The 19241-nt window shown below is 40.5% G+C and overlaps 1 protein-coding gene across 8 annotated transcripts in view; it reads right to left on the minus strand.

Moving 5' to 3' along the window:
* The window catches only part of WWOX (WW domain containing oxidoreductase), a 1347942-nt gene that overhangs the window by 1115536 nt on the left and 213165 nt on the right, over positions 1–19241 (minus strand). The window contains exon 7 of one of the 8 annotated variants that reach the window (XM_068259552.1): positions 17314–17439. The exons of the other annotated variants lie outside the window; for them this stretch is intronic. Within the exon in view, the coding sequence (XP_068115653.1) occupies positions 17407–17439 (33 nt within the window). The 3' untranslated portion in view covers positions 17314–17406. Of the gene's footprint in view, positions 1–17313; positions 17440–19241 lie in introns of those variants that run through there. 8 annotated transcript variants of the gene reach the window in all.

Below are 19241 nucleotides of genomic sequence, written 5' to 3' on the forward strand. Positions count from 1 at the left end.
AGATTTTAATTATGGTAATGTATTATTTTAAAGCTATAATGGCCAAAAACTGAGAAATAATGATTTTTTTTCCATTTTTTTCTTAATTTTTCTGTTAAAATGCATTTAGAAAAAATAATTCTTAGCAAAATGTACCACCCAAAGAAAGCCTAATTGGTGGCGGAATAAACAAGATATAGATCAATTCATTGTGATAAGTAGTGTTAACATTATTGGCGAATGAATGGGAGGTGAAAATTGCTCGGATGCATAAGGTGAAAAATAACCGTGGGCTGAAATGAATAAACAATGCATATTGCCTGGCTTTTGTTGCACATGTACTTTAACCACTTCATGAAAAATGGAAGTTTATACACATCTTATATATGCACTCTTTCTGCTGAGTGCCATGGGAGAGCACTTGCACAAGTATTTTAACCTTTAGACTATGGCACAAAGTGGTTAATGTTACCCTAAGTACTCCAATGTTATTAAATTATTTTAATTTGAAAATACTAACTTCTAAAAATTGAAGATAAAAACAGTGCCTGAACTTGGACTTTAAAAATATCTTTACAGTCCAGTATCAATAAATATCATTTTTTGAAAAATCCCAGTTACCTTGAATTTCACATATTGATTTACATGATATTAAGCAAGGAGTGTTGTGAGGACAACTGGAGTAGGAGGAGATGAGCAAGCATGAACTTTTATGTTCACTCGTCTCTGTACAAACAAACAAACACAGAACATTTATATTGCGCTTTTCTCCTGGCGGACTCAAAGCGCCAAAGCTGCAGCCACTAGGATGCGCTCTATAGGCAGTAGCAGTGTTAGAGAGACTTGCCTAAGGTCTCCTACTGAATAGGTGCTGGCTTACTGAACAGGCAGAGCCGAGATTCGAACCCAGATCGCCTGTATCAGAGGCAGAGACCTTAACCAGTACACTATCCATCCACTGTACTCTACAGTCTCCTGAAACCAGTAAATTCTCTTTTGAAAAGTTTTCTCATTAGTGCCAATGTCCCAGCAGCTGCAGCTGAGCGATCAGGAGAGATTGCAGTGGTCTTGCCTAACCACTAGTACCTGTATGTACTTTTTCAGGACTAGGTCAGCCCATAATAAATGAAAAAAAAATCTATCTATCTATCTATCTATCTATCTATATACATGCATATATACATACATATATACACACACACACACACACACACACACACACAGTACAGTCTCAGTGATTTGGCACCCCCAGGGATCGGGTGATGCTGGATGCTTTCTGGTTGTTTGAGACTCAATGTTAAAAATAGGCCTAGCTAATACAGTACTATACCCCAATATACAGTATTACATACAGTGAACTCTGTACTAAAGCACAGTAAGTGAAAGTATATTAGCCATGGGGGAGCCTTGGTACCCAGTCTTTAAGCACAGCAGAGCACAAAAAAGCCTACGAAGGACTTTCAGTACTGCTTATTTGTGCAGGATGGTTGAGACTGCTGGTTAGTAGGGATGATCACAGATATGCAAATTATTTCAAGTTGTTGCAAATTAATACAAATTCTTATGCAAATGTATGCAGCTTGAAAATGGACCAGTCAATTTAAACCCGGGTTTAAATTGTTTGGTCCATTTTCAAACAGCATACATTTGCATAAAAATTTGCATAGTTTTAGAATAATTTGCATCTCATTGATCATCCCTACTGGTTAGTTGAGTAATATATCTCCGGACCTTACATGACTAAGCTTCAGTTGGATGCAAAACAACCGTTGTAGTGGTCCTCCTTATGCCCTCGCACCCTCCTCCTTTCTTCACAACAGTGCTTCATGTGATATATTATTGGTAGATAACTATAGAAGTTTGCTGTGCTGCATGGAATAGATTTGCCTCACAGACGGTGACCTAACATTGCAGGTCTCCAGCCTTATATTTATTGCTGTGTGAATACGGTGCACATCACTAAGGATAGTCCTATACAGTACCGTCAGCATCTATCATGACAGGTATGCTTCATCTTTGCCATTGGCATCCCTCCCACTTGGGACCCAGTCAAAATATGAAAAAAAAAAATCAATTTCTTAAAAAGAAACACTAACTGATTAAACGTAGATTTAGATATCTGTTTCAGGCAGAGATGCTTCAATAACCTTTCTAATACGACTATAAATACAAATAAAATGAAAAATCTCTGCTGAACAAATAAACATTATGGTGGTCACATCACTGGCATTCCAGACTTAAAAATATAACTGTTAATTATGGGAGATTTAAACAAAAACCTGTTTTAATAACGTTGTGTACTGTGTGTTGTTATGCAACAGGATTTCTGACCTTGAAACAAAGAGTGCTCTGGGAATTTGATGTTACAAAACTAAGGACTTAAAGGGACCCTGAAGTGTGGCTGCCATATGTATTTACTTTTAAATCATACCAGTTGCCTGGCTGTCCTGGTGATCCTCTGCCTCCAATGATTTTAGCCACAGACCCTGAACAAGCATTTACTGTGTAGTAAAAATAAGCCCAAAAGGAACCTCAGATCATTATTTAGGCTGTTTCCCCTGTAGCGTGACATTTTCGCCTGGAAAAAAAAAACGTATAAGATTTTTCTGTTTGGTGAAAATTTGCATGTAAATTTGTACGCGTTTTTATGTGACTTTCGTACGCGAAAATTTGCATTAGTTAAATAGAACATAATCTGCTTAGTAACAGCTTAATGATGACTGCTGACAACTTCCTGTAACCATGGATATAATGCAAATTTTCACACAAATAGCACAAAATAGCGTTGCCTATACAAAGCATTGTACGCGAATCCTACGCGATGTCCTAAAAAATGATGCAGGACCTCCGATTTTTCCACGCGTACAAAAATTTGCATTGAATGGAAACAACCCCATTCACTATCAGTTGCCAAATCAGTGCAAAAATCTGACATAAAACACATTAGTGGAAACCTAGCCTAAGGGCCCTTTTACACTTAATCAGCCGTCCTCAGGTAAAATGGAAAGAAAACTGATTTTGAAAGTAATGCCCATGTTTTCCTATGGCACAGTTCACACTTAACGCATTTTAACTGAAATATTTGTCACAATACACTGCTCTGGAAAAAACGTGTACCAACGCATACTAACGCACACTAATGCGTACCAACTGATTAAGTGTAAATTTCTTTCTGTCTCATTTGTGAGATAGAAAGTAAGAGACTCTCCAATACTAATGCAAATAGCAATAAAAGCTCAGTAAAAATACAAATTCTTCCTGACGGACACTACTGAAGAATGTTTCAATTACTGTCTATGTTGCCCATCCCTGTTGTATCACTGCTGACAGGAAGTAAAATGAATCTTTCAACATGTGCATAGACAATTAACCCAAGAATAAGCATTGTCCTTCCTACACTACCCACAACTAAAAATAACAATTTTGACTAGAGTTCTTCTTTAGTTATCTGTCAACAAAACATCAAACCAGGCTTCTGTATTATTACACATGAAACATATCAGGAGAGCAAGACACTTCTAGACTACAGACCTAGCAGTGAAATTTAAAAAAAATTGCATGTGGTCCATTGACTTTCATTACATGTGAATCGCATGCAAAACAATGCATGCTGTGAAAATCTGCAGCAAGCAGTCCTTTATCGGAACATATTTTTTTTTCATATAATGTAACACCCACTGCTGTTAAAGAGACACTGAAGCGAACTTATTTTGCCTATTTTACCTTATAATTCGCTTCAGTGCTCTAATGCCAAGTAATCCGCCGTGTCTCTGACGCTAAACGAGGGCTGCAGAGCCCCCAAATCACCGGGGAACAATCCGGCAGGCATTTCCTGGAAGGGGCAGAGCTTTTAGCTTCAGCTCTGCCCCTCCTGATGTCAATCACAGCGGATCTCCGCCTCTCCCCGCCCCTCTCACACTTCGTTCACAGAGAGGGGCGGGGAGAGGCAGCGATCCGTGCGGCGATTGACGTCAGGAGGGGCAGAGCTTCCAGCTGTAGCTCTGTGCAGCAAAATCGATGACCAAGTTGGTCGTGGATATTTGCAGAGGGATTTGCGGGCTCTGCAGCCCTCGTTTAGCGGTGGGGACACGGCGGATTACTTGGCATTAGGCTAATTTCACACCAGGACGTTGCGTTAGAGGGGGCGTTAAGGTCGCATAACGTCCCCCTAACTCAACGCCTGGTGGTGCTGGATCTGGACGTCAGAGTGAGCCGCGTTGTGCAGCTCACTCTGGCGTCAGTGATGCCGTGATGCGCACTCTTGTACGCATGCGGCATCACGTGGTCCCGCCGGCCAATCGCCGCACAGAGCGGCTGCTCCAGGAAGTAAACACTGCACGTCATAACGTGCAGTGCATATTAATTAGCCATGTGCCTGGCCGCTCTCCGCTCCTCCCCAACATTACTGAGCATGTGCAAGCAGTCTAACGTGGCTCTGCCGCTTAGAAAGTACTGCATGCAGTACGTTGCCTTGTGACGCAGCGTTACAATGTAACGCAACGTCCGCACTGTGAACAGCCCCATTGATTTTTCATTACTGTGCGGTGGGCTGCGTTACAGGCTGCTCTAACGAGCGCCTGTAACGTCCCACTGTGAAACCAGCCTTAGAGCACCGAAGCGAATTATAAGGTAAAATAGGCAAAATAAGTTCACTTCAATGTCTCTTTAAGATTTATAAAAAAAATGCATAGAAAAAGTTATTACTGAAAACAAGTATCGCCCACAAAAAAAGCCTAATTTGTGGCAAAAAAAAAACAAAGTTATTGGCGAATGAATGGGAGGAATGCTAAAAAGGTGAAAATTGCTCTAGTCCATAAGGGGAAGAACCCCTTAGTGGTGAACTAGCTAAAGTATCATAAATAAATTAAAACACTTTAAAAGGATATTAAAAAAAAAAAAATCATTCATCCATGTTTCACTATGTATACCACGTGACTAAACTTCATCTTACAAACAATTTCCCAGAACCAAATTGGTTTGTAAGTAGGGCACCACGCAGATATATTTTGTAATACACATTTATCAATTAAAATATGTAATTAACAAAATATTTCAAAAAGCACATTTTAAATCAAAAAAAAATCTTTGGTCTTACAGTGAATGCATATTTTTTAATTTAAACCTTTTTCGTTCCAGGACTTTACAGCTGCTACAGATTCCATAATCTTAAGCAGTCACTCATTTTTTTGGGGGAAAAAGTGAATGCATGTGAAGAAGGAATATTTAAAAATGAATGGATGTGTGAGTGAGAGGAATGTGTGTGAGTGAGATGAATGTGATGGTGGTTCTTGGACTACACTAATTTGGCAGAGACAGAAACCTGCTACCCGACTGACATATTCCATGGTGGTCTAATGTTCTATAAATGCATATGACCAGCTCTATTAAAAAAAAGGATACGTAAATTATATGATTTACTAATCAATTCACAAATTGTAGGCTGGATAAAATAAATCCCCCTTTTTCCCAAACATCCATTTAATTGCAGTTTGGCACCAACAAATATACATCAAAATTATTGTATTTCCCCTGACAGGAAGCTCCATGCTTCCACACACTGTTATGGCTCTCTGTAGAGAAACCTAAAACTGCTGACAGCCTTGAACAACGATACAACAATATTACGGTGCTTGGCAGAGAAGCGCCCTTGCGGCAGTGAAAAAAAAGTTGTAATTTTGACTGTCAATTCACATTACACTGGATATTATTTCACTGCATAGACTAGCAAATAAAAAAAAAAAAGGGGGGGAAAAAAACATACACAAATCTTATACAGGGCTACTGAATTCCTTTACACACTCAGCGGCCATCCTTTCATATTTACTTCAATGATTCTACAGTACCTGCTGTTGTAGGGAAAGCTTTAAAGAGACTCCGTAACAAAAATTGCATCCTATTTTTTATCATCCTACAAGTTCCAAAAGCTATTCTAATGTGTTCTAGCTTACTGCAGCACGTATTGCTATCACAGTCTCTGTAATAAATCAATGTATTTTTCCCCTGTCAGACTTGTCAGCCTGTGTCTGGAAGGCTGCCAAGTTCTTCAGTGTTGTGGTTCTGCTATGAACTCCCCCTTCCAGGCCCCTCTATGCACACTGCCTGTGTATTATTTAGATTAGGGCAGCTTCTCTCTTCTCTCTTATTTTTTACAAGCTGGATAAATCGTCCTCTGAGCTGGCTGGGCTTTCACATACTGAGGAAATTCAGACAAGGGCAAAGCTGTTTGCAGGAAGAAAAGAGCAGCCTGAAACTTCAGTGCATGAGAGATGCAGGGGGAAAGAAACACACAAATGATCTCTTGAGATTCAAAAGGAAGGGTGTATACAGCCTGCTTGTGTATGGATGTATTTTCTATGTGTGGACATCCTGTACATCAACCTACATCCTGTTTTGGTGGCCATTTTGTTTGTTTATAAACAAACTTTTAAAAACGTTTTTTAACCACTTTTAATGCGGTGGGGAGCGGCGAAATTGTGACAGAGGGTAATAGGAGATGTCCCCTAACGCACTGGTATGTTTACTTTTGTGCGATTTTAACAATACAGATTCTCTTTAATTCCTTAAAATGACTCAAAGTTAAACTATGAGAACAGAAATACTGGAGAGGTTATTGTTGTATTTTATTTAAATAAGAAAGTGCTAGACAATTCAGACTGATTAACTAGTAAAATGGATTATTTTATAAAAGTCATGATTTGTGGCATCCTTGTCATGACATCCTTGTCATGACTGACATGCATAAGTTTAACTTTAGATGGAACAGTCCAAGGTTGGTTAGCACAGCAATTAAGTTTCAAAATGCATTTTTATTCTTAGTGCATTTGTCAGCACCGAGTATGACAATTGTTTTGGGGCCACGGTGGGTCCCCTTCTTCAGAAAGTGCAGACATAGGTATGTCTGCACTTTCTGAAGAAGGGGAATTGCCGTGGCCCTGAAACAATTGTCATACTCGGTGCTGACAAATGCATTAAGAATAAAAACGTATTTTTAAACTTTATTGGTGTGCTAACCAACCTTGGACTGTTATATTGGATTGGATGCGGCTTTGCATCTCCAAACCTGCTAACTTTAGATGGAGACTCCGAAAGAAAAACAGTAGTTCATTCTTGATCCTAATGCCATAAAGCAATAAATATCTAAGATACATGAGCTTCAAAGGATTTTAGCTGCATACCCACCAAACGATTTTTTTCACGGATGACTTTTCGTGACGAACGATCTTTTGTGATATCATGCAACAGTTTTACAAAAGTTTGTTAAACGATGTTTAACAACGGCCGGTTGCGTGCAATGATCGTTCGTTTTAAACGACCGCCATGACGGATTCAATCGCTTGTGGTTGGAACGATCTGAATTGACCCCATTGCTAATTACCGTGATTGCCCAGGAGTTCTGAATACTCAAGGTGAATTTTCACTCAATGTTCTGATTGCAAAAAGTCCAAATAACACATCCATACGAAACTGAACAGCTAAGCGCTTTAAAAATAATGGTTAATAATGTTAAATGAACCTGTCCCTACACGCTTCTATAGAAATAAAGGGTCATATTCTATTCCAGGGGAAAGGTGGCTTGCAGATGCGAGCTACTTATCACCTGGCCATCGCACAAGGATTACCGGCAAATCTTATTGCCGGTTTCACTCGAGCGATGGCCGATCATTAGATAGCATTACTCAGGCAATGCTCCCATATCCCGGGTGATGGGAAGCCAGGATTTGCGCTGTAGGGCAAGTGGGCTGGGGAGAAGGTGGACAATAGGAAGTACTACAAAGACATCCTATTATGTATAAATATAAAAAAACAAAACATTTAATTGCACAAATAATCATAAACCATATTAAACCCAATATTGCAGATAGCATGCATCAATTGCATTACTCCATCAGCCACCTGTGCATGTGTTCCTTTGCCACAACCCATAGGGGTAGAAGGCACTATCCTTGCACAGTTCACAGGTCGTAGGAACTATCAATCAAAGCAACAGACCCTATTTGCATATGTAGAAAGCAAGCAGCATGTAAACAGCAGTTGCATAGCCACATTTGCATGTTCTTGCAAGCAGTATTAGTGCACAGAGTGTTAAACAGAGACCACAGAGCAACAAGCGAATGCAGCAGCACACAAGACCACAATGGCTAGTCTAACGGTCAAAGCAAATTTGTGAGGCAACATGAGCAGTGGAAAACAGCCAGTCACAGTGTTTGGCAGAGAAGCATACTTGCATTTGTGCCGATTTGGAGGCTTTCGATTAGTCCAGCAGACATAAACAGAATGGCTGAATGCTGGAGTGGAAGGTGTAGCTATGAAGCAGGCATGCCAAAGGCCATGGAAAGTCGACATGTTTCGCAGAGATACACCAGGCGTCATCAGGAAGCCACATAGAAACGTGTGAAAGCTGGCATGGTAGGCGGAGCTTAGGACGGTGAGCAAGCCCCACTAACTGTAGGATCATGCTGTCCCCGCCCACACAACAACACCATGCAGTGGGAGAAAGGAGACCGCCACATAAGAAGCAAATGCACAGGGGATGTGGGGCGGGGACGGAGAACGACACATTTCCTACAGCCATGCCCATAGTGACAGAAGTATACCTAGCAAACTACTAACATATAATCAAAACAATAATAAAACAAACAGTGATATGAAACTGTCAATGCATTATATAAAAGGATTATATCTGGAGGACTATTTATGTCAAATAGTAAAAATAAATCCGTCACCACACCAGAGGGGGCATGGTGCAGCAGAGGGAAATAGACGGAACCAGGCACAGAAAGAAAAGGGAGAACACAGTGTCACAGCAGAAATGCAGCAATATTGACCAAATCATGGAGGCCAAGGGAAACAGTAGCCTGCAGCCTATAAACCCATGTGGTCTTGCACTGTGATAATAAGCGATCCATATAGCCACTACTGGTGTTTTCAAAGAAGCGATCCACTGCCATAAATTTAACGGAAACAAAAAAAAAAAAAAAAAAAAAAAGATTTGCCTTATCCTATATAATAATAGGCAACTGTCCCTGCGTACATAATAAAACATGTGTCCCTGCATCACGCTGTTCCTGTGTAGCTTGGTCTGACCCAGCCTCACAGAGACAGGAGGACGGGGACGGGGCCAGGGAGGCGGGCGGGCGTGTGAGTGGGCGGCGGTAGCGCACGCATGCACAGTAACATGTGGTGGGCGGAGGCAATAAACAGACCCTAGAGCCTGTTTTTTTAAACGGGCTTGGGTCTGCTAGTATGAAGAATAAAAGTGCCTAGAAACTGATTTAAAATTGCATTTATGAATGTCAGATATGTACTCCCGAAATCCGATCTTTAAATAGCCTTGCAGCCTTACCCACATAGAACGCCCCACAGCAACAGGGTATCAAACCACTAAGGGAGTGTCACAATTGACAAAGTGTCTTGCGTTTAAAAACTGTACCTTAATATGGGATAGGCAACCCACGTCCAACTTGTAGCCACCTGCAATATGTGCAGCCACCACAAGTGTATGTGTCTGTGACTCTACAATGAGGCCTTCTGTTAGTTCCCAAAAAATTACTATGTACCGGTACTAAAGAATCACCAACGATCCTCGTACGACGCATGACCAACTGTGGAAAGGGGGCAATCAGCGGGGCCAGTGAGGCGTTCGACCAGAGAACATGCCAGGCAATGAGCATGCAAGAGACATTGAAAAGCTTCATGGTCAGTGCCAATATGAGTAATTTGGTGTACAGTGGACATAGCAGGTCTAATAGTGCTATGTGGCTCCAGTAAAGACTCCCAGGGAGTATTAAAGGACCGAACCATAGGCACAGCTAATATCTCACAAATCATAATCGCATTCTAAAAAGCGCACTGAAAGCAACCGAGAGTCATTCATAAACTCATCCTGGTTCGGTTCCGCTGCACTCGAAGAAATTGCTTACTGGGATGCCCTGCAGTGTGTGAGGGTGTGGAAGCTCCTTGCATGAAGCAAAGCATTTGTGGATGCTTCTTTACAAAAAAAAAAAAAGTGCTACGAATCATCTCGTCCAGGGCAATTGAAATGCACAGATCCAAGGTGACCTCACTTTCGTGAAATGCCAACATGAATCTGAGATTCCAATCATTATGATTAATCACAGAGACAAAATCATTAAGATCATCCACGGATCCCAGGACTGTGGAGTGGGTACAAAAATCATCTAACTTTTCATTACCCAATATTGCCCCAACTCCACGACTGACTCCACAGCCCATGCAGGGCTATGGAGAGGGTTAAAAAATCATCCAACTCCTCAGTTTAGGAAACAACCGACTCCAGTTACCCAAAAATTGCTCCGACTGACTCCACAGCCCTGACAGATCCAATCCAAAGAAAACAGAATATCATCAATGTATCTGTCCCACATATACTATACCAGTAGGAGGAGGAAGCATGTGAGTGACACTGAACATGAGTGAACCGCATTGGCTATAGGCGGCAACATTGGTAAGTTAACAGCCCCCCCCCCCCTCCCCCCCACCAGCTAGTCCTACTTGTAATTTTGATTATGAGCAGACCAGAGGTCACTGTTCTTGTGCACTTTAGGTGGTGCATAAAAAGTAGGGACAATAGGAAAATAATCTTTTAGATACTCAGCCGTCTGTTTATCAATGATGCGGCAACAAAAAAAAGATGATCTTTGCATTTTTTCAACCTAGAAGCAGGTACCTGATGGTAGCTCGCTTCATAATTAAGCAGACGTAAACACTTGTCGAACACCCCCATGACCAACACATTGCCACCCTTTTCTGATGACTACATTGGAATTCTGCTGTAAACACTGCACTACCAATCACTCCTCCCTAGATAGATTTAGGTGCACCGAAGAACATGGTGGAGGTTCTCGAATGCGGTTTTCTACAAGAGTAACAAATGTTTAGATATGAGTAGCGTTTTTTTATAATTATTATTTTGAATAACTGCACCCTTCAATAGAGCTAAATCACAAATTGCCATGTTTATCAGTTACATATACTATATCAATTCTGGAACTTTTAAATCAATCAGAAGGAAGAATGATATATTCAGAACAAGATGCAGCATCTAGGGTGAAAAAAAAAAAGAAAAAGAAAATCAGGAATCTGCATTAAAATGTTCCACAGTGGTGTCTTGCATATTACATAGTCATATAGGATGAAAACAAAAATGTCCATGTTCAATTTAAGCATACAGCTCCAGCTGTATTGATCCAGAGGAAGCCAAAACATTCCCTCTGGGAAGCTGAATCGAATTACTCTTCGGAGGGGAAAAAACAACAACTTCCTTCTTGACCCCACACAGAACGTGGATACATTTTCTGGATCAAAGCTTGATGATTACCCATTAATAGTTACAACTGTGGATATCATTAGCTGTAAGAGACTTGTCCAGTTCCTCTATAAAGTAGTATGAAACTCAGCATTTCTTCTTTGCACAAAAAGATTATTTACAGCATATAATATACTACCACAATTTTTTTAACCTCCTGAGCGCTATGCCCGACACTGTGTCGAGCATGCCGCTCAAGAGGTTTTGCTGGCCTCAGGAGTCCTCCCCCTATAAAACTATTAGGTTATCCGGCTGGATAAGATGTTCGCTACCACTAGGCTAGCTAGTATAGGTGGCCACAACCCCCCGATTGCCACTGATCCCCCCGCTTATACATTATCCAGCCTGGTTCCAGCGATCAGAGCAGCCTTCCCCGCACAGCTCCGGTCTTCTCTATGGGGAGGATCGGGTCTGCGCATGACGTCGGTGACGTCATGTACGATGCTCCCCAAAGAGAATACCGGAGCTGTGTGGCAAGGCTGCGCCGATCGCTGGAACAAGGGTGGGTAACATATAAGCAGATGGATCAGGGGGATCGGAGGCAATCGAGGGGTTGTGGCCACCTATACTAGCTAGCCTAGTGCTAGCAAACATCTTATACAGCTAGATAACCTAAGTAAAGATCAGGAGGTAAAGCAGAACAACATTCAAACAGTTAAATACAGGACTTACTTTTTCACTAGAAAGCTCCTTCAGCTTCTGCATCCGAAGAGCTGATAACATTATCTTTTGTTTACATTCCTCTCTTGTTACAATTAAGTATTTAATTAAGTAAGTTCCCTGGCAGTGCTGAATCTCCTAACATGTGCAGATCAGACAGAGCTCAGAAGAAATCACTGGGTACATTACAATATATAAATACTGCCGCTATGAATAAAATGCAATGGCAGCTTTCAGAGCAAATAAACTGTACATTGGGAACCTTGTAATTTGTAAAAGAATAATAATGCAAAAAAGCATATATGATAACTGTATGGGTTATAAAAAGTATTAAAACACATTTTTATTGAGTATTATGTCAGAGTTTAATACCGCTTCAAATACCATTAGGGCTCATTCACACTGAGTGAGTTGCAGTGAGTTTTGACTCACTGCACATAGCCCTCAATTCACTAAGCATTACCGCATTCGGTACTGCTGAAAAAAGCTGATTTTACAGATCACCTTCCCAAATTACAATTCACTAAACCTATTTCCACACAAAAAATAAAACCAACGACTAGTGAGGTAAATTAATGACTTGTGCAGTAATTGCTTTAAGAATTGTCAATAAATTGCAATTCACTAATATTTACACATTAGGTAAATTTGGCAAAAATGTTTGATATTTTTCTACAGCTCTTACCAGTCGATAACTCGCTCTCTCCATGCTCTCTCCCTGCAGTAAAATTGACAGACAGCCAACAGGGAGAGCCAGACAGCCAATAGGGAGAGCCAGACAGCCAATAGGGAGAGCCAGACAGCCAATAGGGAAAGCTACACAGCCCTGCTTCTCACGTTGATTTGATCTGACATGGTGGAAGGCGGTGCTTCACTCCCATAGAGCAGACATTTTATGAGGCTTTTCTGCATCCCTTTAGATGTGAAAATGTGTATTTTGGCGCACAGAAGAGCCCCCCCTGGTGGCTGCAGCACATCTAAAGGGATGTCAGAGATGCACTGGACAGAAAACCTAAACTCATTTACACACAGCTCCCTGCCTCACAGCTGGTAAGTGAGACTTACAGAGCCCAGTTTAGTGAATTGAGGCATGTTTGTTAGGTAAACTACCAAACTTCTGCCTCATGCTGAAAATATTTAGCGAATTTGGAAAAAAAGGTGTATAGTACCAAATGTAGTATTTTAGAACGTTAGATTTTTTTTAATCTCTATTAGAAAGTTATAGCTGTAACCAATTTTAATGGAAAGGCAGTTTGTAATAGTACCAAATTACTAATTGTGTAGCACTGATAAATGCATAATCAAATTTTCAATGAAATTGGAGTTACCACTCATAGGAAAACTGCATTGAGGGAATGGAGTATCCCTTATCACTCAGGGGCAGCTCTAGTGCTAGTTACAGATCCAGTTTCTTACCTGTCCAGTGGAAAATCATTTGAGACAAATGTCTTTTTAGAAATCAGGCTTCTTTAGGTCTCGTTCACACTATGAGCATTTGCAGGTTTTTTTTATGTGCTGCAAATCGCCTCAAAAGCGCTTGTGCAATGATTCTCTATGAGAGTGTTCACATGTTCCCAGGTTAAAGAGTTCACTTCCTGACTGACGTCAGAAAGTGAAAAAAAGAAAAACCTGAGCAAAATCGCTTTTCTAAGTGCAAATCGCAGGGAAAAGCTCATCAAAAATCACAGTATAATTTGCTCAGCGCTCGTCTAGGCTGAACCTGTCCATTCCGGTTATATTCCCATTATATCTATGAATTATTTAGTATTTATATAGCACCGACATGTACAGAGTAAATATTGTCTTGTCACTAACTGTCCCTCAGAAGTGCTCACAATCTGATCCCTACCACAGTCATATGTCTATGTATGTATTGTGTAGAGCAGTGTTTCTCAACATTTTATTAGTATGTACCCCTTTTAAAACCCTTTACTCGGCAAGTACCCCCTAGCATAGTAAACATTATCGCAAGTACCCCTTGACAAATGTATGTATGTATCATATTACATGATAATTGGTTCTAAACAATTTCCAAGCATTTACTATTGCTTTTATTTAGCTAAAATACTAATTTGGTGTTGTTTAAATGGGATTTATCATTTTCTAAAACTCTAAATTTGTTATTCTTGGTTAAGTATAGCAAGTCTGAGTACCCCCTGGAACCATCAGAAGTACCCCCTGGGGTACGCGTACCGCATGTTGAGAAACTAGGGTGTAGAGTATGTATTGTAGACTAGGGTACATTTTTAGGGGTAAGCCAATTCAATTATCTGTAGGTTATTGGGATATAGAAGGAAATTTGAGAGCCTGGAGGAAACCCAAGCAGACACAGGAAGAACATAAAAACTCTGTGCAGATAGTGACCTGGCTGGTATTCAAACTGGGGTCCCATAGTTCAAACCACTACACCACTGTGCAGCCTTCCTGCTGTTACCGAGTTAGAATTCTGGTTATAATTTGGTGCTCACTCTTGTCCTGCTACCTAGTCAGTGGGTGATATAGAGGATCCACAATCTGCTGGCAGCTGTGACATGAAGGCTGCTGTCTATTCCCTTACCTCTTGCCTAGCTGCTGATCTTTAGACTTCAGCAGTTTGAAAATCATACACTTGCAGATAACATGCAGCCAGTGGGGGTCACACTAGATTCTGTTCACCTGATCTGTATATACTGTATATTCTGGGCTAGTAAATATTACATTCAGAGGATCAGCACACATACAAGGAACTGGGAAGCAAAAAATGCCAGGATTCACGTTTCTCTTACTACAGGTTCCATTTAATAAAGTTACAATATTAAAGTAGTCTTTTATGAGTGTGCAATGTCAGGCTATCCTTGCCTAAACTTACTTTTTTTTCCTGGTTCATATAATGGTACATTAAAAACCAAAATCTTCAATTTTGCTGCAAGGACTAATGTACAAATAGCAGCTATTTGAGTAGCTATTCCATGGCTAAGATAAAATGCACAGTGCGTGTGGTCATGGATATCAGCTATGAAATTACCTCTTATTAAAGCCATATTCTGTGTCTTCACCATTCCTGATCAAATTAATAACTGGATCTCATACTTTCAAGAAAACAGACCATTTTTAAAATATCTTCTGTACATTAACCTAAAGTACCTGGGTTACGTCATGGTGAGAAAGAACTACTAGGACTGGACACACATCAATCAGCTACAACAATGAAAGTACATAATATTGATTAACTGGCCACAGAGGCACTTGGCCAAGGTTTTAGGGATATTGTTAGGCAGTAAGGTAATGAAGAGGGAGGTAAGTGTTAGGCGTGGGGTGGGGGTTAGTGTAGGCATGGAGAGGGAGAGGTTAGTGTTAGGCGTGGAGAGGTGTTAGTGTTAGGAGTGGAGGGAGGGAGGTTAGTGTTGGGCGTGGAGAGGGGGAAGGCTAGTGTTAGGCATAGAGAGAGGGAAGGCTAGTGTTAGGCATGGAGAGGGGTAAGGCTAGTGTTAGGCGTGGAGAGGGGTAAGGCTAGTGTTAGGCATAGAGAGAGGGAAGGCTAGTGTTAGGCATGGAGAGGGGTAAGGCTAGTGTTAGGCATAGAGAGGGGTAAGGCTAGTGTTAGGCATGGAGAGGGGTAAGGCTAGTGTTAGGCGTGGAGAGGGGGAAGGCTAGTGTTGGGCATGGAGAGGGGGAAGGCTAGTGTTAGGCGTGGAGAGGGGGAAGGCTAGTGTTAGGCATGGAGAGGGGGAAGGCTAGTGTTAGGCATGGAGAGGGGGAAGGCTAGTGTTAGGCATGGAGAGGGGGAAGGCTAGTGTTAGGCATGGAGAGGGGGAAGCAGTAGGAGAACAAAGGCGCCAGCAGGATAAAACCTTTAAAATTTGCTTGGAGGAAGTGGTGGACTTACCTCCATAAAGCAGACACGAAAGACTGAATTGTAGCAATCACATTTATTATATAGTACCACAAAAAGTGCAGTGCAACACGTTTCGCAGGCCAAGCCCGTTTCATCAGGCAATAAATGTGGGGACAAAACAGAATTTCGGCAATAGCAGGTTTAGCGCTACACCTGCTATTGCCGAAATTCTGTTTTGTCGCCATAATGTCAATAAAAAAAGTGCTTCATTTTTACAATAATTATGTATAAATGATTTAAAGTGTTTGCCCATTGTAAAATCTTTCCTTTCCCTGATTTAAATTCTGACATTTATCACATTGTGACAATTTTACTGCTGGCAGGTGATGTCAGAGGAAGTAGCTGCTGCTTGCTTTTTTGTCAGTTGGAAACAGCTGTAAACAGCTATTTCCCACAATGCAACAAGGTTTACAGACAGGAAACTGCCAGGACCATGGTCCTCACATTTTCCTGTGGGAGGGGTTTCACCACAATATCAGCCATACAGAGCCCCCTGATGATCAGTTTGTGAAAAGGAATAGATTTTTCATGTAAAAGGGGGTATCAGCTACTGATTGGGATGAAGTTCAATTCTTGTTCACGGTTTCTCTTTAAGTCTTATATGAGTGGAAACACACTTGGATGCAATCTCGATATGGTAGCCATATCACTGCCCATGTCAGGTGCTAGCAAGCACAGTGCACAGAAGCAATTGACAGGTGGTGAATCCACTGCTGTCCGCTTCCTGTGTGAAGAGTCCCGAAGGTGGCCACACACACACCGTACAATTTTTTTTGAATATATTTTCAAGTCAAGAATTCAAATATATTTTTCTGATTGATTGTAACATTTGAAAATCTGACCAATGTAACACACACACACTGTATATGTATATGCATATATATATGCATATATATATATATATATATATATATATATATATATATATATATATATATATATATATATATATATATATATATATATATATATATATAGACACACACACACACACACACACACACACACAGTGTGTATATGCAGTGGGAATGCGAAAGTTTTACCAACCCTGCACATCATCGTGAATTTTATGTATAAATCGTTGGTTGTTACAATAAAAAATGTCAGTTAAATATATCATATAGGATAGGAGACACACACAGAGATATTTGAAAAGTGAAATGAAGTTTATTGGATTTACAGAAAGTGTGCAATAATTGTTTGTTTAACAAAATTAGGCAGGTGCATAAATTCGGTTATTTTATGGATTACAAAACCTTTAGAACGAATTATTGGAACTCAAATTGGCTTGGTAAACTCAGTGACCCCTGACCTACATACACAGGTGAATCCAGTTATGAGAAAGAGTATTTAAGGGGGTGAATTGTACGTTTCCCTCCTCTTATAAATTTCTCTGAAGAGTAGCAACATGGGGGTCTCAAAACAACTCTCAAATGACCTGAAGACAAAGATTGTTTACATCATGGTTTAGGGGAAGGATACAGAAAGCTGTCTCAGAGATTTTAGCTGTCTGTTTCCACAGCTAGGAACATATTGAGGAAATGGAAGACCACAGGCTCAGTTCATGTTAAAGCGGATGCAAGATGAAAACCGTGTTCAGCTCCAATTATATAAAAGAAAAAAAAGAAAAAACTCTGAAAACCGCAATGTATAAACATTGAGAAATGGACAATAACCATTAAGTTTTAATAAATCAGAAAAATCCACCACTCCAAATCAACTTATATTGTAAAAAAACAAAACAAAACAAACAAAACAGAACATGTTATCAGATTTCTCAAAAGAATAAAAAAAATGGGGTGCAGTAAATGGCTAAATTATCCCAGGCCAAATTATACACGATGTTGTAGAGGTGAAGTATAACGACGCATTTGAAGATTTGGATGGCGAGTGTTGAACATGTTTCGAAAGTGCTCCCATAAATCACTTATTCACAAAGGGCTACTGGTTAAGAAAAGTCAGGTTGGGAAAATACCATGTTCTGTATTTTAGACATTTTTTCCCTAATTCCTAAAAATGGTCACAGGTGTGGTAAAAGTTTGGTAATTTACTGAAAAATGTTGCTTCAATTCACAAACCCTGCTTGGTAATGTAGTCTCACCAGTGGAGAAGGTTTCTGCAGCAAGCTGTGCAGACTGGTCTGCATGAGCCAATCCTATGTCCGCTTTTTAGTGAGTAAAAGACCTCCCTCTGGATGTGCATGCATGCCACTAGAGGGAGCTCTTCTGTGTATGATTATACTGATCTGCACATCTAAAGGGATACAGGAAAACCTCTTTGGATGCTGTGTCCTTATGTTTTGCCCATCAGTGCATCGGATCAAATGGAGTGAGAAGCACAAGGGAGAGGCTCTTTATATTGGCTCTCTGCTATAGTTTGTCAATGTTACAGCATGCTAATTGCTAGTTCTCGACAGCTGTACTGAACATCCCATTTGGCTTTACCGCATACTCTAATCTTTGTGAATTGACATTTACTGACATGTATGAGGGCTGGAACCCACAAGGGTGATTTTTTTAGCAAAACGCTAGCATTTTGTAAAAGCGCTCAGCTAATGTAAATGGATGGGGCAACTTTCACTGGAGCGATTGCGATTAGAAAAATTACAAACGCAGGACATGCAGCATTTTGGGAGCGTTAGCGCTTTAATGTGAAGTATGTAATCGCTGGCGTAATCGCTCATCAAAACCTGCACTGAGCGATTTTGCAAGCGTTTTGAAGTTACGGCACACTGTAACAAAATTAAAATTAATTGAAAGGACCAATCAGACTTTAAAACGCTAATCGCTACACAACCGCTGACAAATTGATACACTTTTTAAAAGCGCTACCTAAAACGATCATGAAATCGTTTACAAACTGCTCATACAAAACGCTAGCGATTGCGATTAGCGAGAGTGTTTTGTAGTGGGTTCCAGGCCTTAAGGTATTTACAGCATAACTTTGTAAGTTATCTGATTGGTTGGTAATTTCAGCTAGCCATGCAGTAACAACCCTAATGAACTGACAGAACATAAAATGTTTGGTAAAAAAAAGCCGTTTTCTGTATTAACATATGAGGTAATGCTTTGTGAATTGAAGGCTATGTAAGAGGTGCAAGAGGTGATCAGGGTGAATGAGAGACGATGAGGAGTAGAAAAGTGCAAGTTGCATTTAGGATTCTGTACAGAAGTTATTGTAGCAATGTCTGCCTCGGCTGGGAATACTCTAATGTGTATGTGTACTGGCTCTTACACTGGTATTATCATGAAAAATGTTTTTCCTCTAAAGCATCACACAAAAAAATGAATATAAAACACTGCAAGTCTGCCTTGATGTCTTTTGAAAGCATATTTGCACCTCACTGAAGAGGACTGATATCATTGTCGGCTACAGGACAAATTATCAGATGTACCGTTATGC

Source organism: Hyperolius riggenbachi, chromosome 11 (assembly GCF_040937935.1).
Source record: "Hyperolius riggenbachi isolate aHypRig1 chromosome 11, aHypRig1.pri, whole genome shotgun sequence".
Taxonomy (NCBI): Eukaryota; Metazoa; Chordata; class Amphibia; order Anura; family Hyperoliidae; genus Hyperolius; species Hyperolius riggenbachi.